The sequence below is a fragment of the Cebus imitator genome, unplaced genomic scaffold (genome assembly GCF_001604975.1).
Source record: "Cebus imitator isolate Cc_AM_T3 unplaced genomic scaffold, Cebus_imitator-1.0 Scaffold824, whole genome shotgun sequence".
Classification (NCBI taxonomy): domain Eukaryota; kingdom Metazoa; phylum Chordata; class Mammalia; order Primates; family Cebidae; genus Cebus; species Cebus imitator.
Genome location: NW_016108139.1, coordinates 136493 through 155358, shown reverse-complemented (window position 1 = coordinate 155358; position 18866 = coordinate 136493). Strand labels below are relative to the sequence as shown.

The window sequence follows — 18866 nt, the reverse complement described above, 5'->3', positions numbered from 1 at the left end:
GTCAATTCGGCTGTTGATACTTGTGCATGCTTCACGAAGTTCTTGTGTTGTGTTTTTCAGCTCCATCAATTCACTTATACTTCTATTTTGTCCATTCTCATTAGCATTTCGTCAAATCTTTTTTCAGGGTTCTTAGCTTCTTTGCGTTGGGTTAGAACATGTTCTTTTAGTTCACCGAAGTTTCTTACTACCCACCTTCTGTAGTCTGATTCTGTCATTTCATCACACTCGTTCTCTATCCAACCTTGTTCCCTTGCTGGTGAGGAGTTGTGATCCCTTGTAGGAGAGGTGTTCTGGTTTCGGGTGTTTTCATCCTTTTTGCGCTGGTTTCTTCCCATCTTTATGGATTTATCCACCTGTCATCTTTGTAGCTGGTGGCTTTCAGATTGGGTCTCTGAGTGGACGTTCTGTTTGTTGATGATGAGGTTATTTCTGTTTCTTGGTTTTCCTTCTGACAGTCTGGCCCCTCTGCTGTAGGTCTGCTCAGGTCCACTCCAGGCCCTGCTTGCTTGGGGATCACCTGCAGCAGCTGCCTCTGCGCTTTCACTGGGAGCTGCAATCCTGAGCTGTTCCTAAATGGCCATGTTGGATTGATCTCCTCTTGAGCAAATTTTTTTTATAAACATAGTCATCTTTCTGTGTTCATGGGGGATTGGCTCCAGGACATCCATAGATGCTCAAGTCCTTCATATAAAATTCTGTAGTATTTGCATATAACCTATGCACATTCTCCTGGCGAGTAATCATCTGCAGATCACTTACAGTACCTAATACAATGCCTACACATCACTTCTTTCATGTGGACTTAATGTAGTATTTGGTAAGTTTTGCTTTGGTGGAATTTTTTTTTCCTGAATGTTTTTGATCTGCAGTTAATTGAATCCACAGAGGTGGAACCCATGGCCCAAGTATAATATAGGTATAAATAATCTATGAAAGTATCTGCTCTGCTGTGACACAGGAAGGGCATCTATTCATTATAAAAAGTAGAAAAAATATTCAAAGACTACGATAGACTGAAACTATTATTGTGATTTTATTACAATAGTTAACAATATTTTAGTGGTATACAATCATATCACAATGACTCAAACTATATACAGGTATTTATACAAGTCTACATTAAAAAAAGAAAACGCAAATAATGACCTCCCCAAAATCACATTATTAACAAGATTTTTTTCTAAAAGTTACAGCCAATCCAATAACAGAAAAATTCACAGTTATTCTGCAAACATTTTAAAGATGCAGGAATCATATTGCACATTATGTAATTATAAATCCTAACAAGCAGATTTATATATTATAATCTAGTTTTTCACAAAATTTACATTATCATGCAATACTTTACTGTACACAGAATGATGGAACTAGAATAAACAGATTAACTTACAAACTTACAATGGCCACAAATTTAAATTATTTTAAAGTTATATTTAAAATTATTATACTAAAACAACACTCCAGTGTAATAAAACTTAACAGACACAATCATAATTTGTTCACAGATCAAATTACTTTTTTAGTGTTCTTCTTTGTCTTTTCCTTTCTTTTCCTTTTCATCCTGTAATGCAGTACCGAGCTTTTTGATAAGAACTGATAGAACCTTGTCCAGTGGATCCATGACTCCTCTTTGAAGCCATTTAGGAATAGTAGTCCTAGCATGATGAAAGCCCAGTTTCTGAAGAATATAATCAACACCTACTGGATCGATCTTTCTTCCAGTCCAAGAAATTAATCTAAAATACAAATTACAGTTATTAGCTATGATTAAGGAATATAATGCCCTAAAGCACAGTTCTAATGGTAGAAAAAGAACACCACTAAGCCTCTATAATATACTCAAGACAAAATATTTTCAGTAGGTACATTTGTATATTTCAGCCCGTAATTCTTGGATTCACCATAATAATAGCATTAAAAAAACATACATAAGTATCTTTGACAACCTAAACACAGCAATAGTGTTTACTGTATTTCATCCTGAATAATATATTTTAGGCCTTTTACACAGTTATCTTAATCATATAAAAGAAAATCTGTTTAATTTTAATAGATTTCATAAGCATATGGCATAATGGGAGAAAATGGCTAAAATTTACTGAGTGTTATGTTTTTGAAGGGAGAGTCATTTTCTCCCTATTCTGGCTATTTCCTTATATGTGGAGGAAAAGCTATTAAACACTACTGGCCACCTGTCCCTGTATTGACAATTTATCCAATTGGCAAAATTAACAGAGGAAATGAGTAACATGGTTCAGTACCCTCCTCCCTCTTGGGAGCCCTTCATTTTGATCTGTTCCTTCATGCCACAGTTTTTTCAAGAGCAAGCCCCTAAACAGGTTAGCCTTAGAGTATTCCATGTTATCTGTGGCTGAGTACATACAGAGCTGCTGATTGTACAACTCCAGCAACCCCCTACTCTGCCCTTCCCCCCAGTTAAGTTCTACATCGATGCCCTGCAGGATCTGAACTTTGTAGAAAGCTACTGTTGCCATACAGCTAAACCACATTTTCTGTTATCAGCTTTATCCATATTAAAACTGTCATTCTGATTTCTAGATGCTTCTCTCCCACTATTTCAATTGGTTCTGAACTTAAGCGTGGGAGTTGGGGGTGGTTAGGCATTGATCTCTTCAAACTCAAATAGTTATAAGTATTTTGCATTTATTAACTCATTTAACCAGTGTAACAACCCTACAAGGTAGGTAATACCATTTTCCAAATTTTTCATGAGTCAACTGAGGCAGAGAGAACAGAGCGGCTAGGTCTTTTGGCCTAGCTCATTCAGCTACTATGCAAAACAGCTGGGCTTACAGCCAGATCTCTTAAACCATGTTCTCTACCACTATACCACATTACTTAACGCCAGTTACTCTTGTTTGCTAAAAAAAAAAAAAAAAAAAAGGAATATGGTAACTTTTTATGCTCACGTGAAACTAAATTCATTTTGTATTAAATTTAAATATATTATTTAAATGTGCAAATACAAAACAGATTTTATAAATAGTTTTCTGCATTAGGACCTCTGCAGTATTTTAACACTTAATATTTCTCATGGGTATATGCACTATTAGGACCAAAGTGTTTTGCTTATTTAGTTAAAACAAATTTTACAGTATATCAATTACTTATTAACACACAAAGTCACTACTTTCTGCCTATACAAGAGTTCTCACTGCATAATGGAGGTTTCATTTTGGAATTCATAAATACGTCTGAATAATAACCTTATCTAATAAAATGTATATCATCTTGCAGAATGTTGTCCTGGGATGTAATGGATTTTTTTTTTAAACTGTTATTTCAGGATTCAGACAGTTACAACAGGACTAACAAAGCAGATGAGAGGAAAAGAGAAAAACAGGAAGGCTGTTAGTGTTAATCAAAAACAAGGACACAAAAAGTAAGTATCACTAGTTATAGAAATTATTATAACCGAAACTAAAAAATACCTTTGAAACTTTGGGATAGTGATTTAATTGGGATAATGATTGTGGTAGAATATGATTCAGTAAGGGAACCTTAATCTGATAGTTTGTTAAATTTGATATTTTAGGTATGGTTTTATATTGCTTGGTATGCAAACAGAAGGGTACTGTGACACTGCAGGTTTTGTTATAGTGTTATGACATATCCAGCGAGAAACTAAAGCAGCTCCTTAAAGATTAAATACGACTTCTGTATCTTGCCATACTAAGTAACAAAACAGCGTACAGTAGCTACCTCAAACCCTGAAAATAACAGCTTGGTGAGAAGGTGAAAAATTAATGGCAACAGGGGAAGGATAAGTATTCTCATTTTTAGTGACTGACAGAATGTCACCCATTGGACGACAGCTCATCAGTGCTTAGCTGCTCTCAGTGTTTGTACATCATTCGCCTTACCTAGAGACACAAAAGTAGAAAGAAGCAGTAAAGACAGCACACACAAGCTATGGATGTTACAAGAGACTAACTTCTAAATACATTTTTTGATAATCATATGTAATTTACATTATTCATAACTTTTTCTCATTGTTATCCCTTAGCATATGGGTAAAATGCATATACTCATTACTTACCTAAGAGTAGGTTCTAGATGCCATGTATTGCACATAAAATCTCTCCAGTCCACAGTAGTATAAGTGATGCTGTCTTCTCTATCTTTATCAGAGGAATTGTCATCATGTATAATAATTGGACTTTTCTGTCCTGGTCGAGTAGATAAAATCCGAGGTGGAAAAATGGCTATGAGGAAAAGATTAGCATTATATATGTATATGTATAGATTAGTATTATACATTTATCTTAAATCACCATAAGAACAAAAGAATTGGTTCCATCTCTCATTGTATCTATGACCTGGCCAAGGACTCATTTAACTGCATTTCTTAAAAATATTTTTAAATAAGCCATAAATAAGTACCAATTATTGATATTTCTCGGAGATAATGTCAACATTAATGATAAAAATGCTGAGATCATTGATTTGATACAGCAAGCATATGGCACTGAAATTGACAGTTGTAGGTTTCCTAAAGGATGGCTATAGGTGGTGTTTTTTTAAATAGCTTTGAGATACAATTCACACACCATACCATTCATTTATTTAAGCTGTGTAATTCAATGGTTTTTGTATGTTAATGGATAGATGTATATATATTTGAACAGTGGTACTAAAGAGATTTTTATGTAGGCAGACTTTTCAGTCTTTATAAAGAGAAGTCTTTTAATTGGCTGTAATAAATAAATATAAAGTGGAATCTGAGACATAGGTATTAGGGTGATGCAAAAGTAATTGCAGTTTTTGCCATTAATACTTTCATATGATCTTATTTGATGAATACAGCTTTCCTCTTAGGGCATTAGATTCAGTATACAAACTGGATGTAAAATAATTAATTAGGTATTATGATATGTGTTATACAGCTCTGGTTATAACTTGATTGGGAATGAGCCTCAAAATAAAGCCGTAGTAACCCACTATGTAAGAACACAGATGCCCCCTTCAGTTAAGGCCTGCTCAGTTGGTGGGTTTTTGTTCATTATTGGTGCTGTTGTTACAGTGCTACAATTTATTTTGATATTCTTTAAAAATGTTGATTCTGGTATAGTCTGACATGCTGTTAAGAATTTTCTCAGGTATGTTTTGAGTATTTTAGCCAAAATGAATTGCTTACTTGTAATAACTTTGTTTATAATTGAAATCCTCACAGATATACTTTATTGTAAATCCACCCCCTTTTCCCATTGAAATGTTTTATAACAGTTTATATTTAAAACAGTCTTTCTGTTGTTTTTTAGAAATACACATAGCTTGTGGCAAACCAAGACCAACACAGTATTTCAAAAAATGACAAATGTTTCACAACATACCTGAGAGAAACAAATTTGCCAGGTTTTCAAATATAGGGAGACTAGAATATAATTCTGAACTTTACAGGTTTATGTTAAATCTGTTTTTCTCTACCTTAAGTTTAAATATTAAAAGCACAAAAACAAAAGGATTACCAGTGACTGGTATCTGTTGGGGCTGTATGTGAAGATTTTATCTACTTTTATATAAGATTGCCTATCATAGTTTATCATTTTACCTGAAGTTTCTACTGAGGTCATACAGATTTCTCCCATACATCATTATTGATTTTACTCTCTCACTGAATTTTGGGCACATCTTGACTGAATATTAATAAAAGGGCATTTCAGTCTATGCTATGCTACCTTTGCAATCTTTCAACATAGTCTTTTGATAAATCTTTTATTTTTAAAATACAAATTTTATATTTTCCACATGAAGAAAGTGAAGTATTATAGTGTGACCTGAACAAATTACATTATACCAAGCTATTTATTAAGAAACATCTGTGATTTTACCTTTGTATATTCATAATGGTGCAATAAATATTTATTGAATGAATAAATAGCCATATGTTTTGTAAACATTCCAAATCATTATATTTCAAACTATCTCATTCTTTTAAACAGTTACAGAGTACTATAATATATTAGCTAATTCTAGATATTAGGGTTGTCATACATTTTTTTTTTTTCTTTTTGATACAGGATCTCATTCTGTCACCCAGGCTGGAGTGCGGTGGTGTGATTATGGCTCACGGCTCACTGTAGTCTTGACCTCCCAGGCTCAAGTGATCTTCCCACCTCACAGCCTCCCAAGCAGGTGGGGACTACAGGTATGTGCCACCACATCTGGCTAATTTTTGTATTTTTTTTGGAATAGGGTCTCACTTTGTTTCCCAGGCTGGTCTCAAACCCCTGGGTTCAACCAGTCCATCTTCTTCAGCATCCCAAAGTGTTGGTATTACAGATGTGAGCCACACCCCCCGCCTTACATTTCTTAATGGGTAAACATTTAAGTTACTAGTGAGTAAACCAATGTTATCAAGCTCATGAACACAAAATACCACCATTGAGATCAAAATAACTTGTTTATTAAAAAGAAAATGTTCTCTGCATTCTAAACATTTATCATCTTAATTCAGTTTTCACAATTAGGTAAGTAACTCATGCTTCTTTATTATGTAGTTGTTTCTTTAGTCATTTCACTTTGATTTGCAGTATTTCCTCACATTTTTCTATTTTTCAAAAATCTCCTATAAGGTCTAACTGAAAATATACATAGGATAATGTATACAGAAACACTTTGTAAAGTATAAAACACCATTGGTGCTGTATATATAGCAAGTACTCAGAATGTCTGTGATAGTCTTACTAATGCTATTTACTGGTATCTTCAATTCATAGAAGGAGATATATATTCCACTCATTTTCTCACTAGACTGTAAAAATCAATGTAAATGGCATTGATAGCTGCCATTACTGCAGCCTGATAGAAAAGAATATTCCACCCACCTTTTTCTTTTTCTTTAAGATAAGCTGACACTAAATCATGAAGAAACATGATGAGCTCAGCATCCATAGTCACACAAATGTGGTCAGTGAACTCTGTCACCACACTGCATTCTACTTTTGGTTTCAGGTTGGCATCTGCAATAATATGGTAAAAGATTTAATGAAATGAGTAATCTTCTAAGGATTTATATAGGTCTATGGGTGTCATATCAGTGTTCAAAATGTTTTGAATTTTAGGGCATTTCAGATTTTTGGATTGGGAGGTTTAACCTATATATGCCATTAATTCCTCATAATAGTCCTATAAATGAAGTCCAGTTATTCTTCATTTTACTGAGGAGAGAGAGGTATAATCTGGTCAGATAATTTTCCAGAGATCATATAGCTGGTAAGAAAATAAATCAATTTTGCCTAGAAAATCAGTTTCATTATATATTAATGAAATTATCAAAAATAATCCATGGGAAGACAGCAATAGTTTGAAGTTTCTTTAGAATTTTCTTATTAACTTTAAATTGTTTTTCTCCATACCCTGTAATGAAGGTTCTTGTGGTTCTTGAACATGAATGGATTTAAAGTCAAGCTGCATCCTTGGTAATGCAAAGATAGTCTCTGTTTCATGGTTGTAGCTAGAACCTCCTCTGAATCCACTCAACAAACTAGAATTCTTCACAGTCGTGCTATTCTCAGTGTTGTTAGCATCAACGTTACGAAGTAGATTTAGCTCTACGTGCATAATGATAAAGACAGAGTCAAATTATTAAAACAACAGGCATTGACAAGCCTATATAGCTTTCAAGACAACTATAATATCAGAACTGTTATTTCAAAAATTGGAAAAAATCACATATATATGTATGTAGTATATCTATATTGATATCTGTATATCACTGTTGTCAAGACCAAAGCTTTATAATTGGATTTGTATAAACCCAATACATTCTAGTTTTGGTTTCTGGGATTTTAAAATGAATATTATTCTCAGCTGAATTCATATCTGAAGTTAGAATTTCACTAAGCCCAAAGGTCTCCATAGATGGAAGACTTCACTCTTACAGAATTTGAAATTAAATAGGATCCTGATCTTGAAGTCAGTTAGAAGTACTAATTTTCCCCAACACATATGCTATGATTAAATATAGATCTTAGTTTTATAAAAATCTTTTATAAATCTTAGAATTATAACAATTAGTATTTTTCTTCAGAACATTTCAGTACGCTAGTAGACACTTTAGAACACTCCAGCCATAAAAATCCCTCTTCCCCCAAATCCCTATTTGAAAGGGTTAAACAGTCAATATGGATATAATCTTCTAATTCACTCTCTTATTCTCCTTTGTTTAAAGAAATTTTTAACAGTCTCCTTTTTTTTTTTTTTTTTTTTCTTTTGATACGGAGTCTTGCTCTGTCGCCAGGCTGGAGTGCAGTGGTGCAATCTCGGCTCACGGCAACCTCCGCCTCCTGGGTTCAAGCGATTCTTCTGCCTCAGCCTCCTGAGTAGCTGGGACCACAGGCGCGTGCCACCATGCCCAGCTAATTTTTGTATTTTTAGTACAGACGATGTTTCACCCTGTTGGCCAGGATGGTCTCGATCTCTTAACCTTGTGATCCACCTGCCTTGGCCTCCCAGAGTGCTGGGATTACAAGCGTGAGCCACCGTGCCTGGCGCAGTCTCCATTTTTTAGCATTACTACAAAAATATTTTTCTAGGATCATTTCCGAAAAATTTCTAAAATATTTCTCAATATAATAAACTTTAATTTTATTTAAAGACAATCTTATTTTGAATGTTTCAATTACATCTAAAATGATTTGAGTTCATGAGATGCTGCATTACCAGGCTGGTATTAAACAGTTAAATGATGTATGTCAACCAGCAAGATTAAAATGAAAATTGTTTAAGGAAATGAAAACACCATCCTACTTAAATTCTAAACACAGTCAACAGAACCCAAAATGGAAATAACAAAATAAATCTCTCCAAAGACTCAAAATTTTAACCTTCATTCCTTGTGGCTGTAACATAATTGAACCATTCTTTCACACTTGCTACTCCATGGGGTGGGTTTTCATGGCGGCGCCTTGTTATCTTGGTTATTGTTGCCATTGGACTTTCCAAAGCACCACATGGTTTGGTAACCATGGTATTATGACCCAGATGAAAATCCAGTGTTTGTACAATATATGTAGAATGATCACTGGAGCCTACAACAAAATAAAAATTTTTTTTGAAGTAATAATCTGTATTTAGATTCAAGATGATAATTGTGGCCTCAGGGCCATATATTCATTTGTCATATATAGGAAGACTAGGAGGACAAAAACCAAATAATTAACAAATATTTCTTCTATTAGTGGTGATGGGATTTGTCCCTAGTAAGATGAAGAGCATCAAACGTTTTTTCCCCTCGTAATTTAGAAACCACCAAGTAGAAAAGTGAAGCTCAAAGTAAATGGTTTTATCACTGTAGAGGTAAAAGCACATCCATGCCTATATATTTGATAATACAGTCTTGACTGGCAAATAATTTCCTCGCACTACCACTATGTTGCCTTCACTTCTTTTTTTTTATAAGATTACAGTAACTATTGCCATGACTCTGTTTAGCCACAGCAGCAGAAACTTTAATTGCCTAAGCAAGAAACATAGAGTAAGATGGCAAGTTCAGATTAACATGTTCCAGACATTATAAATATTGACTCATTGGCAGTGAACTCCTTAACATGTCAGATACATGAGAACAAATAGAGACGGACTTCAGAAATATCATTGCCATTTATAGTCATAATAGAAAGGAGAAAGAAAAAGCTGGAAATGTGTCAGTTTACCATCTTCCCAGATTTTCTGAGCTTCAGTCCAAAAAGCAATATTTGGTTCTTCTAAATGAAAAAGAGCCCAAGATTTTGAACGGAAGTTTGGACCATGAAAACATGCCAGTGTCATATGATTTCCATGTAAACTCATTGATCCTCCAAATTGCATTCCATCTTCTGGTAATGGAATCTGAAATAAGGATATGTGGCATCCAGATACCACCTTCAGTACTCCAGGCCAGTGTCGATGATGTGCTGCATCAAGCACTGCAAGAAAACAAAAAAACACATATCCTGAAGTGCCTAATGAGTACCCTAGAATAGGGTAGAGTAAGGCAGCAAGTGGCAACTTTCTACAATCTCAGGAAAGGGATGAAAACAGTGTCCAGTGCCTGTTTAATATTAAGCAGTAGCTAATAAAGACACATTCTAGGAAAAGAGGCTGCATGAGGATAGCTAAAGAAAGTAGTCACTTGCCAATAATAATTAAAACTAGTATGTCTGAGGCTGGGTGCAGTGGCTCACACCTGTACTCCCAGCACTTTTGGATGCTGAGCTGGGTGGATCACTTGAGGTCAGGAGTTTGAGACCAGCCTGGTCTGCATTGTGAAACCCCTTCTCTACTAAAAATATAAAAATTAGCCAGGCGCAGTGGTGCATGCCTGTAGTCCCAGCTATTTGGGAGGCTGAGGCAGGAGAATTGCTTGAACCCAGGTGGCGGAGGTTGCAGTGAGCTGAGATCGTGCCATTGGACTCCAGCCTGGGTGACCAGAGTGAGAACCTGCCTAAAACAAACACAAACAACCCCCTCCCCCGACAAAACCACCTAATATATCTGTAATTGTTAATGAGTTAAAAGTACTTGCAAAATACTTTGTGTAATTCTCATAATAACTGTAAACTACATAAATAATCTTAACTAATTTCAAGTGAAGAAGCAGAACAAAGAGGTTAAGTGAACCAGTAACTGGAAAACCTAGAAATCAAATGCAGACCTCCTTAATTGGAGTACTACTTTTTAACTCTTCTATTTCTTTGCTACTCAAAGTGAGGTCAGAGGGCCAGCAGAATCAGCATCACTGAGAGCTTGTTAGAAATGCAGACTCTTAAGCCTGCCTGTACCTACTAAATCAAAATCTGTATTTTAAGAACATCTCCAGGGGTTTCTGATGCATGTTAAAGTTTGAGAAGCACTAATGAAACATTCAAGGTATATTTTCCATTTATTCCAGTAATGTTCCTTTTGTCTGTTTTTCATACCTCTCACCCATGATCCAAAACAAAGATCATGAATTGTATTCGGCTGGCATGTTTTCCTTAAAAAAATTCTCTAAGCCTTTATGTTTGTTTTTTGTGACAAGGAGTTTTTTTTTTTTTTTTTTTTTGAAGAATCCGGGCCAGGAATTTTGCAGAACATGGTTCAATTTGTATATGCCTAATATAAATTCTAGTTTTAAGGAAATACATGGACTAGAGGAAAAAGATAAAGGATACCACAAGGAGGTAACTGAAAAAGATCTAGAAGGTAGGGCATTCCTTAGGACAGTTGGCTATATCTCCTCAACAAGTCAGTTCATATAAAAAATGAACTATGCTAAATTAAAAGAAGGTAAAGGAACGTAACCATATTTAACCTGTGATCTTGGATTGGATAAACTGCTTTGGACAAACCCATTATAGAGGATATTTTTAGGTCAATCATAGAAATCGGAATGTGTTTTGAAAGCTAAAGGAGATAATTAGCAAAATGCAAAGTTGGAGGTGATATACAAAATGTTATGTGTTTTGATTTCATAAAATATACACATACATACAGATACATAGAAAAATATCTGGAAGTATATGCTTTAAGGTGTTTACAGTGATTTCTGAGTGGAATGTGATGATTTTTTGCTTCTATTGTGTTTTGTTTTGTTTTTTTTCCAATGTACATGCATTACTTCTGTGATAACAGAGTTATTAAAAAGCTATCCCTCATTCTGACTGCTTCTCACTACTTACACCTCTATCATCCTAGTGAAAGCCACCATTTCCTGTCTGGAGTGTTGCAATGGCTTCCTTACAATAATGATGTAACTATGTATGTAACAATGGTAATGGTAACTATTGCAATTGTTTCCTTCCATTCTTAACTACCTATAGTCTGTTCTTCACATAGTAGCCAGAATGAGCTTTAAAAGGGAGTTTTTTTTAAATTATACTTTAAGTTCTAGGGTACAGGTGCAGAACATGCAGGTTTGTTACACAGGTATACATGTGCCATGGTGGTTTGCTGCACCTATCAACCCGTCATCTACATTAGGTATTTCTCCTAATGCTATCCCTTCCCCCTACAGGCCCCAGAGTGTGATGTTCCTCTCCCTGTGTCCATGTGTTCTCATTGTTCAAAAAGGGAGTATTTTTTAAAAAGGTAAATCAGATATCAAATCTGTTTAAAACTCTCTGATAGCTAACCATCATATTAAAAATCTTATCTGTGGTGTAGCTCTGTGAATTCACGTTCAACATTTTCGTCCTTGCTCATGTCTGTTCCAGCCACAGTGGCAACCTTAATGATCCTTAAGCCAAGTTTGTTCCTACTATGGGAACTTTGGACTCAATATCCCCCTATGCCTGGAACTCTCTTCTACCACATCTTAGCCTCATTCTTTCATTCACATTTCCACTAAAATGTCACTTCAGAAAAGGCCTAAATGATCACCCTTTCAAAAATAGCTATCCTTACATTTAATCATTCTCTATATTCTTCCTCTGTTTTTGTTCTTTTGCTTAGCACTTCTCTCTTACTGAAATTATCTTACATATTTAGTTAGTAAATTTATTATGGTCTTTCTCTCCTATTATAGTTTAAGCTTCAAGAGGGTAGTAATTCTGTCCACCACTAGATTTCCTGTGCCTAGAATAGTGCTTAAGTACATGGTTGTAGCTTAATAAATATTTGCCAATTGAATTACTAAGTAAAAATAAGGATGATCTTACTATCACTCACCTAATAAATCCAAACTCAGATATTCTGACTCCACAGACATTCTAAACCAGAACATGATATTGTCATAAATGTGGGTATGGATGCACATGCACTGCAGCAGGGGGAAGGGATAATAAATGATAACTTCCTAAATGATGATGACCTCTAATTCCACTGGCAGGTAGAAAATCTGGTCCTTTGCTAATTGAGTAGGATAAAAAGCCTGTGGGCGGCCGGGCATGGTGGCTCACACCTGTAATCCCAGCACTCCGGGAGGCCGAGGCGAGGGGATCACGAGGTCAAGAGATCGAGACCATGTTGAAACCCCGTCACTACCAAAAAATACAAAAATTAGCTGGGCATGGTGGTGCGCGTCTGTAGTCCCAGCTACTCAGGAGGCTGAGGCAGGAGAACTGCTTGAACCTGGGAGGCGGAGGTTGCAGTGAGCCGAGATTGCGCCACTGCACTCCAGCCTGGTGCCTGGCAACACAGTGAGACTCAGTCTCAAAAAAAAAAAAAAAAAAAAAAAAAAAAAAGCCTGTGGGCTATTTTGTAAGAAGGGCGTACAGATTATTATTTTTAATTAAAAATGTAACATATTTAGTGAAACTACAGCATATATAAAAGCTTAATTCTAATTCTTACATTGTTCTTGTGAACTTTTTTCTAGGTTGCTAGTCATTGTCTTTGGTGGAAGATAAGGAACTGGTCCCCAAGTAGACAGCGCTCGTTTGCTGGTATCAAATTGTTGTGTGAAAAATTCCTGGAGCTTCATTCCTATTTTTATTAGATCTGGTGTGGTTGATCTTGATATCATTACTTGGAAAATATCCCACTTCAAATCTCCATGGACAAAAATCTCACTAGAATATAAAACAGAATCTTTGTCATATGTCTTACAGAAGATACTCAAAAAGTACAAGAAACATTTTCATCCCCCTAGCTTTTTAATTTGTATTAATTGCATAATAAATAATTTTATAGGAAAAATTGCTGTTTTCTCACTAGATGGTAGAAAACATGTTAACAGTCATGTAAAGTGTCCAAAAGTAATCCTTAATAAATACCTTTTATCAGTTATGCTTGAATCCAATGTATTATACAAGTTTACTTTCCATTCATCCTGAAGCTTAAGATCAGCATTACTGAAGATGCCCATGAGGATACTTGAGCCCATGTAATCAACACGAGCTTCAGTAGAACCCATAGTAATCTGAATTTTGTGACTGGGCTGCTGATTTGGATGTTCGGAAATATGTGCTAAAACAAAAACAATAATTAATTTTCACAGAAATGTCCATGGGAAAAATTCAGAATCAATTTCCAAAAGTAAATATATATATTTTAAAGATATGTTAGATCAGTTGTAAAATTTCAACATACCAACCATCTCCAAAGCATTGACATCTATGGTCCCTCCAACTACTCCTCCTTTAGAATCTAATTGTGATCTTCCCAGACCAACAGACATGCTAATTTCTCGATCACGATTACTTCCTACTGACAGACGGCCCTGGCTCTTCAAACCACTAGTTGTCCAACTAAAGGAAAAAAAAGTTCTTAGTTAGATATACAGCTTCCAGTGTCATGAATTAAAACAGGATTTAAATTCAAAAGGAGTTAAATCAGATTATTTAAAAGGTCAAGTTTGACAGTGAAACAACATACTTTTTATAAAAACTATGTGGTAAACACTTGAATATTAACATTGATAATGAAACTTTACTCCTAGCTGGAAAATTAGCCTATTCTCCTTATAATTGATTCCCTTTTTATAGAACACATATTCCATGCTATTTTATATTGCGGTATCCTTAGAATTAAGCCATTTTCAAGATAAAACATATCTTTAATGAACTATCTTTTTCAAATATTTCAGCATTCAAAAAAGGTTCTGAATATCTTTACAATAGAAGAAAAATTACAAAAATGATTAAAAACATTTCCTTTGTATCTGAATAGCTTACGTTGTATTTCCCATTACATTACTCATATTCATTTGAACGTTTAATTGCTTCAAGTTGATAGCAAACACGACTAGTGTTTCCCATGGGGTCCCTTGTTGGCTTGCTGCTTTATTTGATTTGTTAAAAGGAGTTGATGTTTTTGAAAGTGAATCTAAAAACAGAAAAATCAAATACATATTCATTTACATAAATACCAAGCTAGTTACAAAGCAAAAACTATTCTTATCACTATAATCCAAAAAGTAAAATGTAATATTCTTGTATTAGAATCTGTTGTTTAATAGTTAATATTGCCTCTAAAGTAATAGTTACCATTTACTAGATGTTTAGTAAGTGCTGGCAGCCTTACCTCTTGAAAGCTCATAAAATTATGTATGGCCCCCATTTTATATAAGGAAATTCTTGTGTGCAGGGGATATAGCAGCACAGATCATGTATCACCCAAGGATTTTTTTGCTTTTTTTAAGAGATGTGGCCTTGCTGTGTTGCCCAGGCTGGAGTGCAGTGGCTATTCACAGGCGCAATCCCACCACTGATCAGCACAGGAGTTTTGACTTGCTCCATTTCTAACCTGGGCCAGTTCACCCCTCCTTAGGCAACCTGGTGGTCACCCGCTCCCAGGAGGTCACCATATTGATGCTGAACTTAGTGTGGACACCCAATCAGCATAGCACACTACAACCCACCTCTGCCTCCTGAGTAGCTGGGGCTGCAGGTGCACATCACCACGCCCAGCAGGATTTTGTTTAAGAAAGAAGAAAATCATAAGGTACTGTTGCCACATAGAGGACTCAAAGGCAGAAACACTTCTGAAATGCAGACGCCGGTTGGGGTGCCTGTCTTTTATGTTCTTACGGACTTAGTGTGTATCTTGCATCCTGCATTTGCTCATTATATTTTAATCTTTTGATAAGAACTACATCGTTTTTATACAATCAGGTGCAAGTACAAGGCCAAGGCCATATGGAACACACTAACAATATACTAATTCCTCTCCCCTTATCTGCTTGTAAAGCTACTGGCCATCTAGGTGTCTTGTTGGCAATACTCTGAAATGTTTGTTTTGTTGTTTTGGGGGATTTTTTTTTTTAATGTATCATAAAAACCTCAAGAGTAGATCTTCCTATACTTAGGGCTGAAATCTGAGAGTAACTAAAATTTTATCTTGAGAACACTGGAGGGCTACTGATAACAAAAAGAGCAGTGTTACCTCTTCGAGGAACTGAAGAATCAGATACACTCCTTGATCTTATGGAAGCTGGGGATTTTAGGCTTTGTCCTACTGTCCCTGGTGACATGGTGCTGTTTGTCATATGCTCGTTGAACACATTAGGTGACTGAGGCATGTGGGTGAAAGAGGCTGACTGACTTGGTTGCTCCCAGGTCTTGCAGTAAGCTTTTCTTGATGATTCAGGGGAAAGGTGTTGGCTTACCCCTTCAATGGAGTCAGGTGTTCCTGGGCCAGATGCTAGTAGAAAACAAAACAAAAAATCCAAATTAAAGGTGAAATCCTTATGTTATAATTTCACCCATCCATTTCTAATCACATTATGTATTCCTTCTAGTTCTCTGTTTGGCAGCTGTACAGCAATTTACAGTTTGCAAAGAACATTCCAGTATTTTGTTTAAACTCCATGAAAAATGCAAAACAGGAGCTCTGTTCCCAGTTTACAGGTAAGAAAATACACGCAGACCTAGAGTTTCTCATATTTGCCTCTGTATGTAACTGACCCTACTTTTAACTTCCAAAAATCTCTTGATTTCGTTACCTACAACAATATCTAAATCCAGCAGACAAATGCAGGTAAGATAGTAACATGTTCCCAACATCTTCTGTTTCCCATGCTTAACTAACCATAATTAACTTGGATATTTGAAAGGATTACAGAGTAATCATTATAGCATAAATGTACTAAAAATGTTATTAATTTACAAGTTTACTAATTTGTTAGTACAGTTACAGAATAAAAAGTCAGCTGGAATATAATCTCAAAGAAGGCAAGACTTTTTGTCTCTTTGGTTCTCTGATATATCCTGAGTGCTAATGTGTATCCCTTGTGGTTGGCATATTAGAGGTGCCCAGTGGACATTATGAAATGACTGAATGTATCACATGGTACACTCTACCAAGTAAGATCAAGTTTGTGTTATCAATTAGGTCTTGCTGCTATTGTAACCAAAATTAAAATTACATAACAAGCTTACTTGGCAAATTTATAGTTTGGTCTCCGAGGAATAGACGTCTTGCAATACTTCTCCTATACCATGCTCTTGGAAATGCCAGAATTTCACTGAGTCGGCGCATATCATATTTAAAGGAGGCAGACCCTATATCACAAACAGCTGATACATAAATAACATTTGTTAGTACAGATTTCTAAAACCCTTAATGTTTTCACATGATAGGTATAAGACAGGGTTATTATACAGCTGAATTATATTTAAGTTACATATTATGATTAGTAAGTGATACGTTCTTCCACACATTGCAAAAACAGCACATTCTAACACTGTTAGTACCATTTTCCTTTTTTGAGGTGATGGCAAGTTGGAATTCTATTATCACTTTATTATGAAATCCTCAGATAAGTTCTAAAGATTAGTCTAATAGCCGGCTTTCAATTTTAACACAGCATTCTTCTCTATTATGGAAAATCAATCATCAGGATGAGCTGGTATACAAATTTTCTCAAAAGGAAGTGTAAACCAAATGGCTGTGGGGCAGGGACTACTATTTTCCTATCAGACAAAAAACATTCTGATGGCCTTTTTCCAGAGTTCTGCTCTGGAGCATTCTTCTGCTGCTGTTGCACATGCTCTTCTATTCTTCTGCCATAGTTTCTATAGGGTTTACAAGCCAATGTCTTCCAAAGCTAAAATTTCTGTTTTTGTCTGAGCCCATACCTACATAGCCATAGTCCCTAAGTCAACTGTCTACCAGAACCTTCCACCTAAATGTCCTATAGACATTTCCTTATTTTCCAAGTTCATGGCTTCACTGCTCCTTCAGTCATGTAAGCTAAAAGTTTGAGACATTCTTGTCTCCTCTGCTGCCCCTAATACAACTTGTACTCAAGCTTATGGATTCTCTTGTATCTCTCTTAAACCCACTCCTCATTCCCTTTTCTTTTTTTACTGCCAGTTTAGGCTTTCATCTACTACTGCATGGTCTATTTCAACAGTCTCCTCAAGGATCTTTCTTTCCTATCTTTCATGCTACCATGAACTCTCTTTCTAAAACATATTCTGAAGTATCACCGTGTTTCTTAACCTCTAATGGCTTCTCACTGCCTAAAAGATCAGAACCCAATTCTTCAGCATATGAGTCCCTCCATAATTGGGTCCTATTTTATCAACATTACCTCTAGCCTATTTCTAGCTCCATCTAGTTTGTACAACCAATTAAATGTTCACTTATACCATATGCTTCAGCCACAGCAAATCAAACTATGATCCAGAAGCATACATTTTGATGCTTCTGTGCCACTGAATACTATGCTACTACCTCCAAGAATATTCCTACTCATTTTTCAGAATCTTCACCAAATAACATTTCCCATGTCAAGCCTTTTCTGATTTCTCATACAAGACAGAATTTATTGTTTCCTCCTCTTTATATAAAGTTCCATTATAGCATTTATTATCCTGGACTCATTTATTTGTCTACACATAAGACCTTGTCGAATTCATGCCTGCTCCCCTCAGTCACTCAGCAATCTCTGACAAAGGTGTACTCTAAAACGTAGGCTTAATATATATTTGCAGAATACTGGGTTAAGTGAACATACTGTATTTATTTGATTCATAATTATGAAAGTTTTTACTGAGTATTCTGAATTCTTCAGAACGTTCTATTTGCATTTAATTTTCAATATTCAAATCACAATGTAAAGTAAATGAGTGATTTGCCCATAGTTATACAGCTGTTTTTAAAACCAGCAATACACATGCAAACAATTCAAAGTTTTCTAACATCAAGTAAACATTTTTAAACATCATTTATCCCATTTTAGTGTTTTAAGCACTTACAATTAGAAAAAACCAAAACTGTAACAATTCGTGGAGAAGAAGTGAAGAAAAGAAGTAACTTTTATTGATTTAATTAGGTATATTTGGCCCTTGGGTGATTGATAGGTCTATTTATCTAGAAATCATATTCCTAACATTGATTACTTGGACTGAAACAGTACCATAGGCTGGACGTTCCTCTCCTTTAAATCCAACTTATCACTGAAAAGCTTAACATTAATTGACTTAATATTTAAA

The 18866-nt window shown here is 35.4% G+C and overlaps 1 protein-coding gene across 6 annotated transcripts in view; it reads right to left on the bottom strand.

Annotated features, from left to right (window-relative positions):
• Positions 1–1017: 1017 nt before the first annotated feature.
• The window catches only part of LOC108297642 (transmembrane protein KIAA1109), a 147235-nt gene continuing 129386 nt past the window's right edge, over positions 1018–18866 (bottom strand). For 5 of the 6 annotated variants that reach the window (XM_037735487.1, XM_037735486.1, XM_037735485.1 and 2 more), the window contains 12 exons: positions 16806–16943; positions 15811–16068; positions 14601–14751; positions 14017–14174; positions 13701–13893; positions 13279–13496; positions 9681–9932; positions 8853–9056; positions 7383–7577; positions 6852–6986; positions 4064–4229; positions 1020–1739 (listed from right to left, as the gene is read on the bottom strand). In XM_037735487.1, the coding sequence (XP_037591415.1) occupies positions 1523–1739; positions 4064–4229; positions 6852–6986; positions 7383–7577; positions 8853–9056; positions 9681–9932; positions 13279–13496; positions 13701–13893; positions 14017–14174; positions 14601–14751; positions 15811–16068; positions 16806–16943 (2285 nt within the window). In that variant the 3' untranslated portion in view covers positions 1020–1522. Of the gene's footprint in view, positions 1740–4063; positions 4230–6851; positions 6987–7382; positions 7578–8852; positions 9057–9680; positions 9933–13278; positions 13497–13700; positions 13894–14016; positions 14175–14600; positions 14752–15810; positions 16069–16805; positions 16944–18866 lie in introns of all 6 variants that reach the window. The other variant, XM_017520307.2, reaches the window with a different exon arrangement.